Source organism: Nothobranchius furzeri, chromosome 13 (assembly GCF_043380555.1).
Source record: "Nothobranchius furzeri strain GRZ-AD chromosome 13, NfurGRZ-RIMD1, whole genome shotgun sequence".
In the NCBI taxonomy this organism is placed as follows: domain Eukaryota; kingdom Metazoa; phylum Chordata; class Actinopteri; order Cyprinodontiformes; family Nothobranchiidae; genus Nothobranchius; species Nothobranchius furzeri.
The window spans coordinates 45,457,462-45,475,861 of NC_091753.1; the positions used below are offsets into that span (position 1 = coordinate 45,457,462).

The following is an 18,400-nucleotide window of genomic DNA, read 5'->3' on the forward strand; positions in this document are numbered from 1 at the left end:
GTGTGTATGTATGTATGTATGTATGTATGTATGTATGTATGTATGTGTGTATGTATGTATGTATAAAAGTTAAAGTTAAAGAGCAAGTCAACCCCTACCAGTTTCTAACTCCACTCTCACTTCATGTTTGAAAAATGCAACAAATGCTGTTGCCTGGCAGACCGAGAGGGCGGAGCTGCTAACAAATACACACACACAGGCTCACAACAGCATTGTGACATCATAATGTACCAGATGACATCATAGCATACCTCTTAGCCAATAGCTGTGGCAGATTTAAATTAGAATACAGTGCAGAGTTTTTACCTGACAACAGCACAACACTGCCAGTTTTAGGCAGAATATTTAAATTTTAACTAAGATGCACTGAAGTGCCAAATTATTGACGACACATGTCTACAGCACGATTAGACACTCGTTTATTTAGTTTATCAGCAAAAAAAAGTTTATTTGGGGGTGACTTGCTCTTTAAAGTCCCATTAGTTGTCTCACACACACTGATGTGTGTGCAAAATCTGTTCTCTGCATTTGACCCATCCCCTCGGGGAGCGGTGAGCTGCAAACACAGCTCGGGAACCATTTGGTGGTACGTGTGTGTGTGTGTGTGTGTGTGTGTGTGTGTGTGTGTGTGTGTGTGTGTGTGTGTGTGTGTGTGTGTGTGTGTGTGTGTGTGTGTGTGTGTGTGTGTGTGTGTGTGTGTGTGTGTGTGTGTGTGTGTGTGTGTGTGTGTGTGTGTATTTACAATAGTTGGCACCCATTCAGTCCACACTCAGTCCACACCCATACCCAGCTGCAGTTTTTACCCAACAGTATATTCTCCATAAAATGAGGAAAGCATTATCTGAACAGTTTTTAAAATGGAAATTATGAAACAATCTTAGGAAGCAGGCTGAGGTAGCAAACTCAAGGTGCAATATTAAAAGTGCAAAACATAAAAAAATGTATAATCTTTCAGTTAAGTCCCTTTCAGTTTTTCTGAATGAACTTTGACTCCTGCACACAGCATACATAGAAGAACTGACGCCGCACCAACTGCTACTGCCTACGTTTGGCCGCATTTGCAGTTTTTTTTTATATAAACTCTACGGTTAACAGAATGTTTTAGCTAGGCTTTAGCTCCGGAAAAGCTCCGTGGAGATCTGGAGCTAGAATGGCGAAAGAACGCGTTCATAAACCTGTTCACGCATGCCAGGATGAATGCACTCACTTTTATGTTCGTCAGGCAAAATACGAATGAGTTTAGTTCACGTTCACGAAAAAAAAAAACGAACAAATTCACGAACGATCGTTCAATGAACGCGTTCGGGCACAACACTGCATATCAAGACATTTTTACTTACATTATAATAGTCCTACGGTCGATACAAATATGTTTATGAAGTTTTTAGCATAAAATCCTTCTGACATGAAGCCTTTTCTGCAGTTTTATTCTTGACTATTTCAGTACCTTCCAGAATGAGTCGTTTCAGGGTTCTGTAACTTTTACTTATTCACTGTAACTGACAACTAAAGTCTTCAATTGCATTTTTTAATTGAGAGGGCTTGGAAGCGAGCTTGCACACCTTCAGAGTATCACGGCTAAAGTTCATTTTCATCTGTGTGTGTCACACATCACATTCAATTCAATTCAAGTTTACTTCTATAGCACCAAATCACGACAAGAGTCATCTCAAGGCACTTCACAAAGTAAACATTCCAATAAAGTTCAGTTCATTAAGCCAGCCAGTAAAAAGTTTCCTATATAAGGTACCCAGCAAAATACATCAAGTCACTGACTAGTGTCAGTGACTTTACAGCAATCCTCATACTAAGCAAGCATTTAGCGACAGTGGAGAGGAAAACTCTCTTTTAACAGGAAGAAACCTTCAGAGCATCCTGGCTCAGTATAAGCAGCCATCCACCACGACTCACTGGGGATCGAGAAGACAGCATGATAAGGAAGCAGACAATCCATGAATCAGGAAATCGTTTTAGGATGATGAGATAATAAACTGGAGCTGGCCACGCCCATCATTACCCAGATTTGCTACTATAGGATGAGAAGCTCTGACATCCAGGAGCAGTAGCTCTCTCTTACATGTGAGATGTGGTTCTATGGTATGTTTGCTATTCATGATGCCACAAATGAAGACTTTTTGAAATTGTCCTCAATTTCCAGGAGTCCTAAATTCCTAAAGGCAATAGAGACCCACATGGCAGCATACAAATTATGAAGAATTTTGCATAATATGTCCCCTTGGTAAATCTGTTCACGTTTATTTTTTTAGAACATATATTTACAAATTTCTCAATGTATTCAGCTTGATTGTTCAAGGCATAATGTAATCAAATCCAATTGTTCTTCCAGCTATGAAAATTCAACCTATAATGTATTTTGATAATCCGGGACACTGCTGCTGTTGGAATCTTTTCACCTCAGCTCTTTGCCACTACTAATTCCTCACAAACAAAGTGAAGGACACTCAGCTGAGACGTGGAAATAGACGAAGTTTTATCTTGAGTATCACTTCTGGTGAAGCCAGTGCTGCTCATTATCCCTGAGACAAGAAAAAAGTGCATGCATCCAGATGACTGACAACTCAAACAATTGATCAAACTGTTGAACATGCAGTCCACCAACCTACAGAAACACAACGCTTTTCTGCATTCAACCCACCTTTCGATGTTTTACACACGTGCTACCGAGGAAAACCGATGACATCTCGGAGCCAAATGAGCCCTAGGATGTACTCCACACATTCTCAGCTTTGCAGAGCTGTGTGTCTCGTCATATCAGCATTAATGGAGTAATGATGACCTGAATAAACAACGCCAGAAGGCTGTAATGGCTCGATGTTAAAATAAATTATATATATATATATATATATATATATATATATATATATATATATATATGCTTTCTGTCACTTACATATGCTTATGAATCCAACAAATAGTTTATTTCTTCAATTGAATCATTGTTACTTTAACTGTCTGGTTTTATTTGCTTTGTTTACACAAAGAAAATTTCTCCCATTGGCTCTTGTTGCTGTTTATTGTAGATTACGGCACACAGTTTTGACAGGTAAGAGGTGGGATTTGTTGCTGACTCAGCTCTACAATTGAGTCACAGGTTTAATCAGTGAGTGATACTTTAGGGCTGAGGTTTCAGACCACCGGGCCCCAGAATATTTTTCTCTGCAGCGCACAACAAAACTGATGTAATAATAAGGGAAAAACAATTAGAATAATTACCAGCAACTCAATTTTGAGCAATTACAGGTAATTTTACAGCGACAGTTTGAACATAAATAGGCTGCTTGTGCTGCATCTTTCCACATTACTCCCATTACTGACTCCAACAGCAGGATACTGAGTGACCCGTCTCCCAGAAAAGGACCTGCCTGCTTGAGAATCCAAGTCTTTTAAAGGTGACTCGGCGTCATGTTCTCAATCAGATTTTATTATAAAGCGCTTTTCAAACAAAGTGCTACTCAAAGTGCTTTACAAAATGACCCCAGATTCCCATAACAGGTTAAAAACATTAACAAACATATGCAAGCACACACACACACACACACACACACACACACACACACACACACACACACACAAGTAAACATTATATTTGGCTGATCTGTTCTGTGTCCCGCTGGTCCCCAGCCCCTTCCTGTTCTCACTCCAGGTTCTCCTCTTGTGTCTCGTTATCATCCCCAGCTTTCTCTAGGCTTCCCTCAGGTTTCCTTCTAGTCTCTCCCTGGTAATTCCTATTTTTATATTAGTCCTCCTCATCCCTCTAGTTATTAGCTGTTTATATTTGCCCTTAGTCTTTAGGTTTAGTTACTCCGTGTTTTATAGGTTAATGTTTATCTTCCCTCCAGCTCAGTTCTTTTCCCCCATGTAGCTTATTGAATGCACCTGCCTTCCTTCCAGTATCTCACTCCTCACACCTGTCACCTGTTCCCCTGATTACCTTCCTCTATGTTTAAAAGCCCTGTCTTGTCCCTCAGTGTTTGTTGGTTCATTGTTGTTGTCAGTGTGTTTTGTTTCCCCTGTGTAAACCTGAAACTCCTGCTCAGTTAGTGACCTTCTGAATCTTTCGTTTGTTCCTGATACCTGGCCTGGCTTCCTGTCCGTGATTTTTGGATTATTTCCCAAATAAAGGATTCTACCTTTCTTTTTTTTTCCAATTCCACCTGACTCATGTCGTCTGGTGCTCTGCATCTTGGGTCCAACTACTCCTGCTCCGAACCTGACACTCGGGTGATGTTGATGGGTGACAACAGGTCACGTTGAATTTATTACACTGAATTTTTATTGTGGGAAATTATGTATTTGAAATGTTTAAACTTAAAGGTGTGGCTCACTGAAAAGACATTTTAATTATTATGGGCTCGACACACGAGAGGCGATAAACGACCGCGATCAGCAAAATTTGTTGCTGTCGCTTTTGTTACCTGACACACGGGAGGCGATCCGCGGCAGCGGCCAGCGGCAAAGCAGTCTACATGTTCTGTTCCATGGCGAAATCGAAACTTCCGTTGTTTTGCTTGGCTGTGTCAGGTTGGAGGGAATTAAGGTTATTTAAGCGGTTCAGGGTTAATAAAGTGGTAGATATGATGTTTCACAAGGTGCTGCTAGAGTTATGTGAAATCTTACTTCTGATTTTACTTAATAAAACATAATAATAATCAACTTATCCTTCATGTTTGCTCGGAGATGTACGGAGCATCCTGTCCGCTCATTGGTCAGTGAATGAAACCTCCGTTGATTGGTCCTCGTCCGAGCGACAGCGATGAAAAGTTGAAAATGTTTCAACTTTCTGGAATCGCGTCGCTGGGTCGCCTGTGCACGACACGTGCACGAGCGCAAAATTTCACATGCACGTTTTTCGCGTTTCGCTTGGTAGGAGGGAAACCCGCGATTATCGCTTTGTCACGCATGTCTCATTGAAAATGAATGGAGGAGAGGCGATGTCGCCTCCCGTATGTCGAGCCCATTAGAATTGAATATAATCAGTCACTCTGAGTTTTTCATGCAGGCTGAACATGAAAATAGTCTCCTACACATCTCCCGCATTAGCTCCTGAAAAGAAATAGACAGAGAAACTCTAGGATTAGAAAAGCCTGACAGATCTATATCACACTATCACTTCACATTCATGGATCAAGACGAGGAAGACTGTTAGTTTAGCATCCAGGAAAAAGCAGACAACGTCTCACCTAATAGAAGCCAATCGTTAGCATTTGTAACACCACCACACAACAGAACTCCTCCAGGTTTGGGTTATTTGTGGAGATAAAACATCAACATTGCAGAGCAAACAGAGTCAGTGGTAGAATTACGTTGCTAGCCAATCAAAGGAGCAAATCCTGCCATCTGAAGCTCAGCTGTGATGGTTCTCACTTCTAGTTCCCGAAACCGTTGCACTGGTGCTTTTTTCCCCTCAGAGTATGAGGTAAAGGGCCTTCATTCCTACTAGAGACCACTGCAAATGTAGTGATTAAATGAGTGAACCACGTTTTTATGGTACATCAGCAACGTTTTCATCAGTTAAAATTCAACAGCAGAATTGCAGCAACAACAATTTAACAGCACATATGTTGATTACTTTGGCTTGGATCACCAGGAGCTCACCTCATTTGCTGTTAAATTAGTGATGCACATGTAAATGTTGCTGGTAAAATTTGTATGTAGAAAATTTTGTTGTTGAATTTTAGGCCCTGTCCACACGTAGCCGGGATCTGCCAAAAAGTAGATATTTTTCTACGTTTTGGCCTGTCATCCACACGAAAACGGAGTTTTTTCACACGAAAACGGATCTTTTTAAAAACTCCGGCCAAAGTGAAGATCTGCGTTTTCTCCGGTTTGGGTGTCTGCGTGTGGACGGACAAAACCGGAGTTTTAAGGTCCGCAACGTTACTTTCCACGACAAAAAAAATGCTGACATCACGTGTGCGACCTGTGTTTACACTAGCCGGCATCATGGAAGCCCTCAGAGCTGCGCTCTGTCACTACCCGATCCATCAATTGTCCAAGCGCTTTTTGCTTGTTTGTTTTTGCAAGAGGAATTACTGCTCCTTGCGGAAGACCACAGATGAAGGACGAGGTTAAGAACGGGGGAAGTACTGCCGCCTACAGGTCTGGCATGTCCTTAACAACGTATTCATCTGGGTACGTGTGGACAGAGTTTTGTTTCAAAACGCGGTGGTGTGGATGCAAGTTTCTGGAGGGGCGGATATTCGTTTTTAAAAAACCCCGGCTACGTGTGGACTAGGCCTTAGAAAAAAAAACTCCTGCAGTTGACTTTTTACTGATACAACTTTGCTAGTATAAGGTAAGAATTCAAATACATAGTTTCACAGAAAAAGAAAAAAAATCAGTGTCATGAATTCAATGTCTAAAAAAGTCATATTCTGGTGAGACTGTATTTCTTCCATACGTCCAGTGTGGATCACCAGCAACACTATATACCAGCTGACATGGCCTATATCTTTGCATAGATTGCTGTTTAAGATAGAATAGAAATACTCCTACTTTAGCCTGCAACCCACTTTCTGACCAAACCCATCAGTACATGGGTTGCTTTCTATTTACACTTTCTTTTTTGTTGATGACCAAAAATGTGGCTTCGTACACTTTAGGTAAAATTCAGAATTTTTAGAATTTGATAAATTTTAATATATCAAACCGATGAACTGAAAGAGGATCGACATCCCGTTTCCAATAACGTTACCTTAACTCATTTACAACATTACACCACTAACGCTGTCTCAAGCTGCACCCTCCCAACATTCATCCATCAGATGTCAAATGGCTTCTTGCAGAAGGCTACAAACTGAGTAGCAACTAGAATTCAATTTGGCTGTCAGAAATACAAGTACTGTAAGCTAAAGTTATTGATTACAATAGACACCTCAGCACTTTCAATAGGAGGTCAAACAGAAATGCCACCGTAGTCTGTGGGATATTTAAAATATAAAATCAACTTTCATTTTCAAAAGACAAATTATCAGCTAAAAAAGTTTAATAAAACATGCCTGAGGTTCATGGGTGAAGAGTGAAAATGTGAGGTTAAACTTTTTCATCAAAACCCATTAAAAATGATAACATGTTGAGAGTAATGATACAACTTATAAAATGACTAAGCCTAATAAGTCATTTCAGAGGTGAGAATGGTTTACTTTAGAGTCTGTTTGCATTTTCTCTGAATGTCACTCAAGAACTATTGCAAATAATAAGTGTGGGGTAACTACGTTCTAGGAGTGTAACAATACATTGGTCTACATTCACATATCAGTTGTATGGTTATTGATCCAAAATGCAACAATTGATAGAATAGCTCCTTATGAAATGCACTTTTATTTTGAAAATTACTGTATTACACTGAATTTTAATTCTGTGATTTTTTTTTTCACAAAATTACTTGGAAGTTCTGCCGGCACACCTTTTCCCACCTTTTGAATTGTGTGTGCTGAAACTGAATTTCATTTCTCTGTATGTCCTGCACATGTGGAGAATATGACAATATATGACTCTTGACTCTTTTCTTGTACATCCCCAAACTTGTTAAAATCAATCAGTGGAGCCTAAATTAAATCAAGTTATGTTGTGACTGATTTTGAGACCTCAGCAAACATTAAATCACTATAAACTTTACTGATATATCATAATGTGGTCAAACCCTACTACCCCTACACAAGTTCAAAAATAATAAAATAGTCAATCACCAAAAATCCCCTGGAAGATGGCTGTCATGAGAAAAAAAATCTATAAATTATATTTAAAAATAAGCTTAGATATTACCATGGTGAGTAGTACAACCTTGAGCCAATAAACAGTAGATTAAAACTAGCTACCCGTTCTATTGCTAATAAACGAGCGTCCAAATGTTAAACTGCTCATTTTTATACAAGCTGCATTTTTCACAAGCTCAGTAAAAAAAAAAAAAAAAAAAATACAAATGTGATCCTTGACCAAAGTGAGGAGGAGGAAATTATTTGGACGGATGAAGGTACAAGCTGAAATGGAGCTCGTGTTGCTCGTGAAGTAGCAGCACTTTTCTAAAGCTCGTATCTGCGCTTCACCATCTGGGGATTTCAGCCTGCCAGTACAATCTGTCTTATACTTAAATTGGGACCAGTTCATTCATTTACTATACCCTCTTTATCCTGCTCGTAGCCAACGCAGGGACTCATATTCACACACACACACACACACACACACACACACACACACACACACACACACACACACACACACACACACACACACACACACACACACACACAAATAGGGTAAAAATGGCCAATTAAGCCAATATACTATGCACACTTTTTTGGACTGCAGAAGGCAGCCAGACTTCCCAAAGAAAACCCAAAAGATTTGAGCTGGGGACCTCTTTTCTATGAACTAGTATAGCATCGTGCCAATTTTGGGATGAATAGAAACTTTGTATAAAATTCTAATAAAATATCAGAAAACATTTTGATACTTCTATAAAAAACAACTTTATTCTCATTTCCAATCTATCATAATTTTAGCCTAATTGAACAATTCAGTGTGTCAACATTAAAAACGTTAGCCTCAGAACAACCTAGAAGACTGTGTACCTGTCTTCTCACTACAGTTCAATGACTGGGAAGCAAGTTCCCTGTGGACACACCAATGAGGCAGTTATGGTCATTGCAGTACACAACAAAGCTTTATTTTTTTCTCCGAGCAGAGTACCCTTGGTCTTTCTATGCTGCTGTAGTTAGTGATGATGCTTTGGAGGTAGGCCAGGGGTTTGGTGGTGGTGGTGGTGGGGGGGTGGGGGTGGGGGTGGGGGTGCTTTTTACCCTCATTTACCACTGAGACACATCATTTAAGGGCACACACCCTGTTAGCAGTGTAGCACTACTATCTCAGACAGAGCCTTTGGGAATGCATCCAGCAACAAGACCTTACTGTAAATGGCATTGGGATTATTTATCCCTGGAACCAAACAGGTGAAGTTTGGTGTGACAAAAAGAGTTTGGGATAATTCTTATTTAAAGGTGCAATTTGTAAGAATTCTACTGTAAATGAATCAAAACAATCTAATGTCTCAATTATGTTGAACAGAAGGTTACTTTGAAGCAGAGTTCCTTCTCGGCTGGCTGGGGCGGTTGTCAGTATTTCTCCTTTCAAATAAAATGAAAGCAGAACACTGTTACTGTTCACACTTAGAATTTTTGAAGTTGCAGAATCCGCAGCGAGCTAACACAGCATTGCAGGCATTTGTAATTCGACATCGGCAAGCAAAAAGCTCCAGAGTTGTTTAAAGAACCAAAGCCAGTAAACTAGCCAGAACCCAGAAGTTATTTTTGTACCCCAAGGAGCTACAGCATCTTTTTGTTTTCCTCGAATATTGGGTGAAGGACCCTAGAAGCTAACGCTGAGTTAACAATGCTAACGGTGAATCAAAAGCAAATAGTTTGCTTTAAAACAATCTTAAGCTACTTTTTTCAGTTACCAACTACTCAATATTACAGTGAAAATATGGGTGGAGTGAATAAGGAGTCAATTGTGGCGTTTTACTTCCTTTAATGAGTCATTCAGAACTATGACAGCAAGCTAACAGCAAGGCGGAAAACAACTGCACTTTCTGTAACGCCAGTGAAATATTACCGTAATAAGTGTAGTAAGTGTTCACTACCATAGTACACCTGAGTGTACCACTGCCTCTTTCAGAAGTGTTTTCCTAACAGGAAGTGTGGATGAAATACGTCTCCACCCATGCCCTGACTCTCACTTTAATGTATTTCAGATTTTATGTTGGTATTGATAAAGAAGAATGTACTTACATGCAAACTGTAGCAGAGCATCTCGACTCAAGATTGTTCCATAGCTGTTCTCTGCTTGGCATTGATACCTCCCATAGTCAATGGTCTCACTTGCATTTTCAATGATTAGGTCTCCGTCAATAAAGCTGTAGCGGTAGTCTGTCTTTGAATCTACTTCAGTCCCATTAACGTACCAACTGTAAAAAAAAAGTGATAAAAGTTTTTTAATGTGTTTCTGGTGGATAGCAGACAAAGCAGAAACGGGTGAATAAATGTCACACCTGTATGTAGGTGGTGGGTTACCCCGTGCCTCACAGTGAAGCATCACTTTCTTTTCATCGGAATTCAAAGAAAAAATAACATCATCTGGCTCGTGGATAAAAACAGGTCCAAACTCTTCTGTTTCTGTAGGGGAGAGAAAAAAACTAGGATACTTTCGAGATTCACAACAGGAGAGCCACTCAGCTTTACAGTCCAATCACCTTAAAATTATCATGAGGAAGAAAGATGTACAGCATCATACTGTGTTTCAGTTATAAACAACTAAATGGCAATCTGATGCAGGCAACATATGCTTTTCGGAATATGAGAAAGGCACAAGGGATTACCACTAGAAAGTAGAGCCAAATGTGAGAAGGCAAATTATTAAGTGTGAAGAGAACCTCTGAGAGCTGAGAGGTAATCCTGTTGAAAATGATTCATAGACCTAAAAAAAAAAAGAATGCTAAAACACCACACTTCAGGGTTCAATTAAGCTCCCACCAAATTACATTTACACCTTTGGACCCACTGTGGTTTGCCTAAAAGACTAAGTGACTCGAGCGAGATAAGTGAGATTCTAACATTGCAGTAATACGTTTTGGCCAGGTTTGGGAGTCGGTGCATGAGTGCATATCTACTATCCCTCTGTTTTACTTCTCCCTTTGGCCTGGTTTCACATTTCAGATTACAAAACTTAAAAAAAAACTAAAATACTGATGAAGGGATGTCATTAGAACACTAATATTTTTCTCGGTTTCTAATGTTGAACGTAATATTTTTAAAAAATAAACAGAAATAACAATGAAATAAAAAGTTTAGTATGTAACAGTCCATTGCTTTGAACATCTTAGGTGTGTTCTTGCTGTGCGTTATTTCTAATTCCATGTTGTCGTTCTTTTTTAAAACACAGAAACGGTTTTGTTACCTGTTATTGACGCTACAGTTTCGCCGACGGCTGCCGGCTTCTTCAGGCTGACGCTGATGGTGGCGCGTCCCTTCCTTCTCCGTTTATCTGCAGGTGTAAATGTAATTTGGTGGGAGCTTTATCTGCGGGATAAACGGAGAAGGAAGTGACGCGCCACCATCAGCGTCAGCCTGAAGAAGCCGGCAGCCGTCAGCGAAACTGTAGCGTCAATAACAGGTAACAAAACCGTTTCTGTGTTTTAAAAAAGAACGACAACATGGAGTCCATTGCTTATTCATTTTAGAGAGGTTTGTCCATTAATTGGAAGGTTGCAGGTTTGATCCCAGCTCACACCAGAGAATGCTGCTGTTGCGTCCTTGGGAAAGACACTTAACCCAACTTGCCTGATGGTGGTGGTGAGAGGAACTGGTGGCGCCTGTGTTCAGCACACTGACAAAGCCTCACCTTTGTCAGGGTGCCCCAGGGCAGCTGTGGCTACATTGTAGTTCATCCCCACCAGCGTGTGAATGTGTGTGTGAATGGGTGAAGGACTGATTGCATTGTGAAGCGCCTTGGGGGTTGTAGAACCCTAAGAAGGTGCTATACAAATATGCAGTGGAATACATTTTTTTAAATTATGACCAATGATATGTGAATATTCCATATAAATATGAAATATCAATCTGACTGATCTTTAAATGTTTAATCAGAATATTCTAGGGTTCTTTGCTTCTTTAGGGACCATAAACACAATTCGTATTAATTCAGACAGAGTCAGTATATAGTTTGTAGAATGAATTCAATTATTTTCCCTAAACTAACTATTTATACAGACAAGATGTGAATAATGAGATGTGGTGTGATGGATCTGGAGTGATTTAATGTGATGTGTGAAATGTAATGGAAGCTAGATTTTTTAGCAACCATTCTTTGTATCTGAGAGAAATTGTGAAATCTGGGTGTAAAAGAATTTGGTGTTTGTTATAAACTAGAGGGTTGTTTAATTAAAAACTTCATCAGACGCCAGTATGCAGGCTTACGATACCCTGGTACGAGTTGCTCCCCGGCAGTCCGGAGGGTTGCGGTAAGAGTGGTGAGGTCACCGGACGTCAGGGGGGCAAAAGGGCTTAGGCAGCCTTGGAGGTCCTGGCTCGTGTGAAGAAGCTTCTTGGACTATGAGATTTTGGCCCCCCCGAGTTGCTCAATGGAGTCTGTTGAGTTCAGGAGGTGTTCCCCTGAAATGGCTTGACCTTAGGTTCCTTCACTTCAACTGCACTGAAACGTGGAATTCAGAGCGCGGGTCCAAATTATCCAAAGGGAAGTTGAATCATAAAACCACTCCAAATTAGTTTTACTCTTAATGCGAAAACTCGACCGGACCAAACTACTTCAGGTTTTACGTAGAAGGTCAAAACAAAACAAATTGAGTTGCCGCTGAGTTCTACTGTACTTTTTGGGAGCGCTAATGACTTGGGAACTTTGAGAGCGACGTCGTTGCTAGGCGAGATGGAAAAGCCTTGCGGGATTTGCTTTAGGCGTCTTTGTTCTTTGCTCTGCCGTCACGAGGTTTGAACTCTGGCCTTTATAACCTTTCTTGGTCACGCCCACATGTATTTCACTCATTAACCACTGGATGACACTATGGCTCTTTCAAATAACTCAATTTTTCTAACAGTGAATAGTTCATATCACAATTTACCAAACTTATCCAGATGAGGCATCAAAAGTATTACTTAAAACAGGAAAGAACTAAATTTATGTCTCAAAACTGGACAGTTTTACCGTTAGCATGAATTTTAGCTGGAGAAACAAAAATGGCAGATGTTTAACATGAAAGAGGAACACAAACAAGCATTTAGGTTTATAACTGATAAGAGCTTAAACATTTACTTTGAACACCTCAATTGTTTTAATGGTAAACAACCTAAAACACCTTCTTTGATTGTAGATAAACAGAAACACAAGGTTTTATAAGGACTCAAGTCTTAAAGCTTCCAGAACGAAAACCTCAGAAGTTTTACGACTACGCCCATCTTGAGTAACCCCGGCTTTCCACAAAAGCCGTCAGCAGCACGTTACTGCAGCAGTACGTCATAGCTGCTAATAGGAACCACTGTGGTCAACAGAACCTTTTCCACTGGAGCCGTCAGCAGCGCGAGTCAGCCGCGTCTCAGGAGCAGCACTATTACAGAACAAGTGTTTCAATAAAATCAGAACATTAATATTTAAGTGCATGGATTAATACATCTGAACTCATGCAGTAGGAACTAGGAAATATGAAATGCTAGAACCAGACACAACTTTATATATTTTTATTTTATTTTAATTTGATTCAACTGATTTCTTTCTTAACGTTCTTGGCATTTTGCACCACACAAAGTTAAACAAAACAATGTGGATTGAGGTGTGTGCGTGTCTGAGAGAGATAGAGAGGGTGAGAGGGAGAGAGAGGGAGTAAAAAAAAAAAAACCAGACCGGAGCGGAGGTGACTGATGCAGCACGTCAGCTCTGTCTTGTCAAATGCACCAGTTAAGTTACGAAAAAAGTAACTTTAAATATTCAACCGAAAAAGAGGCCAGCTGAAGAAAACCTAGGGAAAACTGAAGAAACGTGAGCAACAGTGAAGCAATCACAGCGAGATTGTTACTGTCTGTGTGTGTGCGTGGATGAGCCAGACGGACTGCGCTCCCGGCCGGCTAGAGAGTTTTGTGTGTAGGGAGGGGCGGGCGCTCTATGTGACTGGCCAATCACAGAGTGTGAAGACAGTCAGTTACCCAATGAGGATTTTCCTTCAGCACGATTACAGATATTTACGAATTTTACTCGTTTCATGCTGTACTCGTCAAAAATACCGCATACTCGTCTGAAACGAGTATCCGGCTCATCCCTAGTATTTATCGTTAAGTGATTTACTTATCTACTGCAGTAAAATCGGTAGGGACATTGTTAACCATTCAAATCTAATATATACTGCCCTGCCAGTAATCAGATGTCCTGCAGGAATAATAAGCTGGCCAAAGGAAGGAATACAGACCACAGATGTTAAGACAGACGTTCCTAACTACGCATGGAGGGTTCCATCACAAGTTCTGAGACTGTACACTAGCCGTAAGAAAGGAGGCTATGAGCTAGTGAGAAACTCCACCACATAACTGCAGGGGGTAAGATGCTGGCAGGGAAAGTGTACACATCCAAGTGGCTGGCATTGTGTACAGAAATATCTGTGCAGAGTATGGACTGGATACCCGAAGGTCAAAGTGGGTAACACCCCCTAAGGTGGTTGAGAAGGAGAGATCCAAGCTCCTGTGGGACTTCCAGATCCAGACTGACAAAATGGTGATGGCGAACCAACCGGATATTGTGCTGGTGGACAAAAAACAAAGGACAGCCGTCGTGATTGTAGTGGCAATACCGAGTGATGGCAACATCAGGAAAAAGGAACACGAGGAACGAAAGAAGAACCAGGGCATCAAAGAAGAACTTGAGAAAGCCTGGAGAGTGAAGACATCAGTGGTCCCCATAGTTACGGGGCACTTTAGGCAGTAACCACAAAACTGGAGGAGTTGCTATATATATATATATATATATATATATATATATATATATATATATATATATATATATATATCAGGACAATAATTTTATTATGTATGATAAGATTCCCTTGCCATCTTGCCCTTCTTTCACTAGGGAGTGAACAACATTCACTGAGTAAAGTATAATTCAACTGTTTCTTTTGAGGCAATGTACTAATTTTGTTAGAAGTAGAAGTCTTAGAAGAAGACTTGAAAATCATTAAGTTAAAGGGACATTATGGAAGTTTGAAAGCCAAAACGTATAGAAATAATAAATTTCTTATTCATACATTCTCCTGCAGTGCCCTGGTCCTGTAGAATGAGCCCTGGCATTTTTACTGTGATTGCCTGTTTTTCTGTAAAATCACAGAAAAAGAGAGCTGCTCGGGTCGAGCAAGCTGCTTCATGCGCGTTCACGCTCAGGCATAGCCCGTAGCATTTGCTATCCATAGATTTAGCAGAGAGAGAGATAGTGCCAACTCAGCGACAAAGTTGCTGTTCCTAACGCCTAGTGACAAACCTATCTACATTTCTGAGGACCCTTAGCTACTTTCTGTAGAACTTTCTTCTAGATATTTCCTGCAAATTAGCAACAAAATAGCCATTTTCGCTTCGAACCGTTCTTTGGTTTGACGTTGTTTCAGGTGTCATCAAGGATATAAAGGTTACAGATACTATGAATGTTAAGTGGGTGTAGCTCACCTTGTAGGATGTCTGACTCCCATGCAGATGACCTGGGTTCAATTCTGGGTGTGAACATAGTTCATTTAGAGTTTCTTTTTTACATTAATGGTATATATTTTTTTACGGTAAGATGCCCAAATTTTTATTTGAGACTCACCAAACGGCATTGAATTCACAGATAAAAAAGATGTGGGTTCAACTTTCATTTTGGAAGAATTTTTCAAGAGCATGCAGGAGGACTGACCCATCTTAAACCTTTGTCGGCTGTGCTGAAGAGAAAGGTACAGAACCAAATTATTTAATTAATTAGCTGCACGTTCTCCTGTCCTCTTTCCTCTGGGTCACACACACACGGGACTGTCTCAGCTGTTATTTTCGTTAAGGAGTGTGCACGTACAGCATGCACGCCTCATGCACGAGCCTACTATTGAAGCTGCCGTTACGCTTTTGGCCTGAGGGGGCAATCGTGAGCATAAAAATTCAAAAGTCCGTAAAGTCCCTTTAAGGGTTAAATGTTATGTTTTTGTACATTTAACCAACAACGATCTTTGCAGATGTTCAAAGTCTTCACTCTTTACTTAGTTTTCACCATTAAAATATTTTGAGCTTAAAAGTAGTGTATAAACCTGAGTTTGCTTTTTCTTTAGTTTAAAACGTCTGCATCAATTTTAAAGTGCTGTGCAGAGAGTCAGTCAAATGTATAATGATTTTCCAGATGCAGACGTCTTAATAGGGAGTTGTTTACGAGGACGACCATGAAAAGTTACGATGCACATGCACAATCAGCACATGGTCGGGGACGTTAAATAATGCTTTAGAGAAATCAATATAAAACATAAAAATTGGGTTTCATAGCTTGGTTTATGTATGCTTACACACTGTCAAACTCAGAAAATGTAATAAATAACAGAAGTCTGAGTAAACCAGCTATGCTGGAGCCAAAGTGCTAGGGTGGTGATTTAAGGGGGTATTTTTGTAAATCTTGTCCTTCTCAGCACAGTTGTGCTCTCATGTCTATGTGTTTGTTGGCATTTCCTGTCTGGCAGTTCCTGTTGCAGATCACTTCAGCTTCTCCAGAGAATTCTGCTCTTCAGGCTTTCCACTAGGAGAGAAGTGACACGCTGAGCAGGTGTGCAGAAATGTTGTTTCTCTGAATCTACACAAGACAAGCTAACACCTTTGTTCCCCAGAAGAACCCTTTCTCTGTGATGTAATAAATTTATGAAGATTGTAGAACCAATAAAACACTTTATGTGTTCAGACATATTTATATGTCCTGTTTGCTGAAGCATAATTTGCACAACTCATTTGATCTGGTATAAACTCAATACAGCAAAGCAAGACACTTAATCTTGAGCGGTTTTTACCATTCAGAAAGGATTTAATGTCAGGATTAGAGTCAAGGCTTTCTTATTGTGTATACATTTACACCAACCCTTTGTCACCATTTCATCGCTCTACGGGGAAATAAGGAGCTTTTGAAGTAATATCCTAATCACTGGAGGAAAATGAATCAATATTGAGCTGAAGAGCCTGCTGTGCAGATGAAGCAAAGCAGCTAAGAGCCTGAAGTATCGGTAGTGCTAAAAATAAATAAAAAATAAGTTCTCAACATTTTCCACATCTTCAGTTTCCACCTTTATCCACTCAGTCAAACAAACTCAATTATATTGATTTGTTACCCTTGGCTTAGAAAAAGATAAAATCTTATCAGAATTTCTGTTTCTATTAAGTGTAAATCAGGATTTTGTCTTTAAAAACATAATAAATGTGCTGTTGGCATGTAACATGCCACACAAAAAAGGTCACGTAACCAGATAAAGAATCCCAAAATGATGCTGAAAAATAATAAAATCATAGATAAGCTCTGAGAAAAAGTAATTTTCACTGTGCAACCTAGTATTGATCTAATAATCAAAATAAAACAATAGACACTCTTCTCAGTGATTGTTGGGTTAGAAACTCAACACTCTGCAGCCCTCTGCAACCAAAAACTGTGCCTGTTTTGTGGAGCGGGTAGGTGTCCCAGGGGGCACTTTACCTGCATTACGGCTGTTAGCTCTAATGCTAGCGGTTAGGTTTATTTAGTCCACTGACCGTCAGTAAAAGGCACAAGAAGTATAAAAAGAATTGCTTTTGCAGTTAGCTTCATGACAGAGCCTGGAAGTAAAAGAGAGTAATTTGTTTAGAGACAAAGCAAAGAGCTAAAAAGTGAGAGAATGAACATTGCTACGGCCGAGGGAGCTAGCAGTTAGCATTTATAGTTTGCCAATCATAAATAGAACGCACAAGAAGATGAAAAATAAGAAGTTTACTTGTGGGACTTGTAAGTAATATTTTTTGTCCAACAGCATGGATTGTTTTACATTGTGGTTTATTGTAGTATTAGTTGGCTCATGTTAGTTTGTTGTTTGTGCTAGCTACAGCAGGCGGCAGCAGGGTTGTTTATGGCAGTTGTAATTCCACTTTCAACCAGTAGGGCAGAGGAGCAGGAAACTGCTCTGTTACTTTAAAGAGCAAGTCACATCAAAACCACATGCAGATGCTATCTCGCTGTGTCTACCTCATCCATTCTGGAAGACCCCCGTTGGATCCGAGATGTCCCCGGGCCGACGACCCCACTGCACCTGGCTCGTAGAAAAACCTCGATTGTTCTCAAATCAGTCCTGGGATGTCTCCTCGGGTCACGACGATAGATGAAACTAAGCGTCTTAAAAATAACTCTGAAGGAGTTTTGAGTCAGCTTTGTTCTGCAGGAAACTATCCTGTTGTTCAGCTTCGCAGGTGCGAAAAAGGTTTAAAAAGAGTTTGACGACGTGTCTAGGCAAAAGGTTAACTTATGTGTCATGCGTTCACTTTACTTGTGAGTGCAAATGTTATGACCTCGTAAAGTAAACATACTAAAACAATCATTGAGCACAGATTAATGAAACATTTCATTATTTATAATTATAAATGGCAATATTTAATGATTATTTTTAATCATAAAATCTTCTTCTCTTCTTCATCTGGGAATAAAGGAGTTTATTTAGAAGAGTTCCTCTGTGATGGACCTTGGAGGACAAGATGTTATTGTTTATGTTTTATTATCTCTGCAGTCCAGCTGGTGTGAGGAAGTAGGCTCTGATTGAAGGGGCTACGTGCAGACTCTCCGACTCCTGTCAGGGGAAAATACAGTAAGATGTGTCATA

At 40.0% G+C, this 18,400-nt stretch overlaps 1 protein-coding gene across 3 annotated transcripts in view; it reads right to left on the bottom strand.

Annotated features, from left to right (window-relative positions):
• The window catches only part of cntn5 (contactin 5), a 237,278-nt gene that overhangs the window by 111,265 nt on the left and 107,613 nt on the right, over positions 1-18,400 (bottom strand). For all 3 annotated transcript variants that reach the window (XM_070543557.1, XM_070543555.1, XM_070543556.1), the window contains 2 exons: positions 10,067-10,190; positions 9,807-9,982 (listed from right to left, as the gene is read on the bottom strand). In XM_070543557.1, the coding sequence (XP_070399658.1) occupies positions 9,807-9,982; positions 10,067-10,190 (300 nt within the window). The remainder of the gene's footprint in view (positions 1-9,806; positions 9,983-10,066; positions 10,191-18,400) is intronic.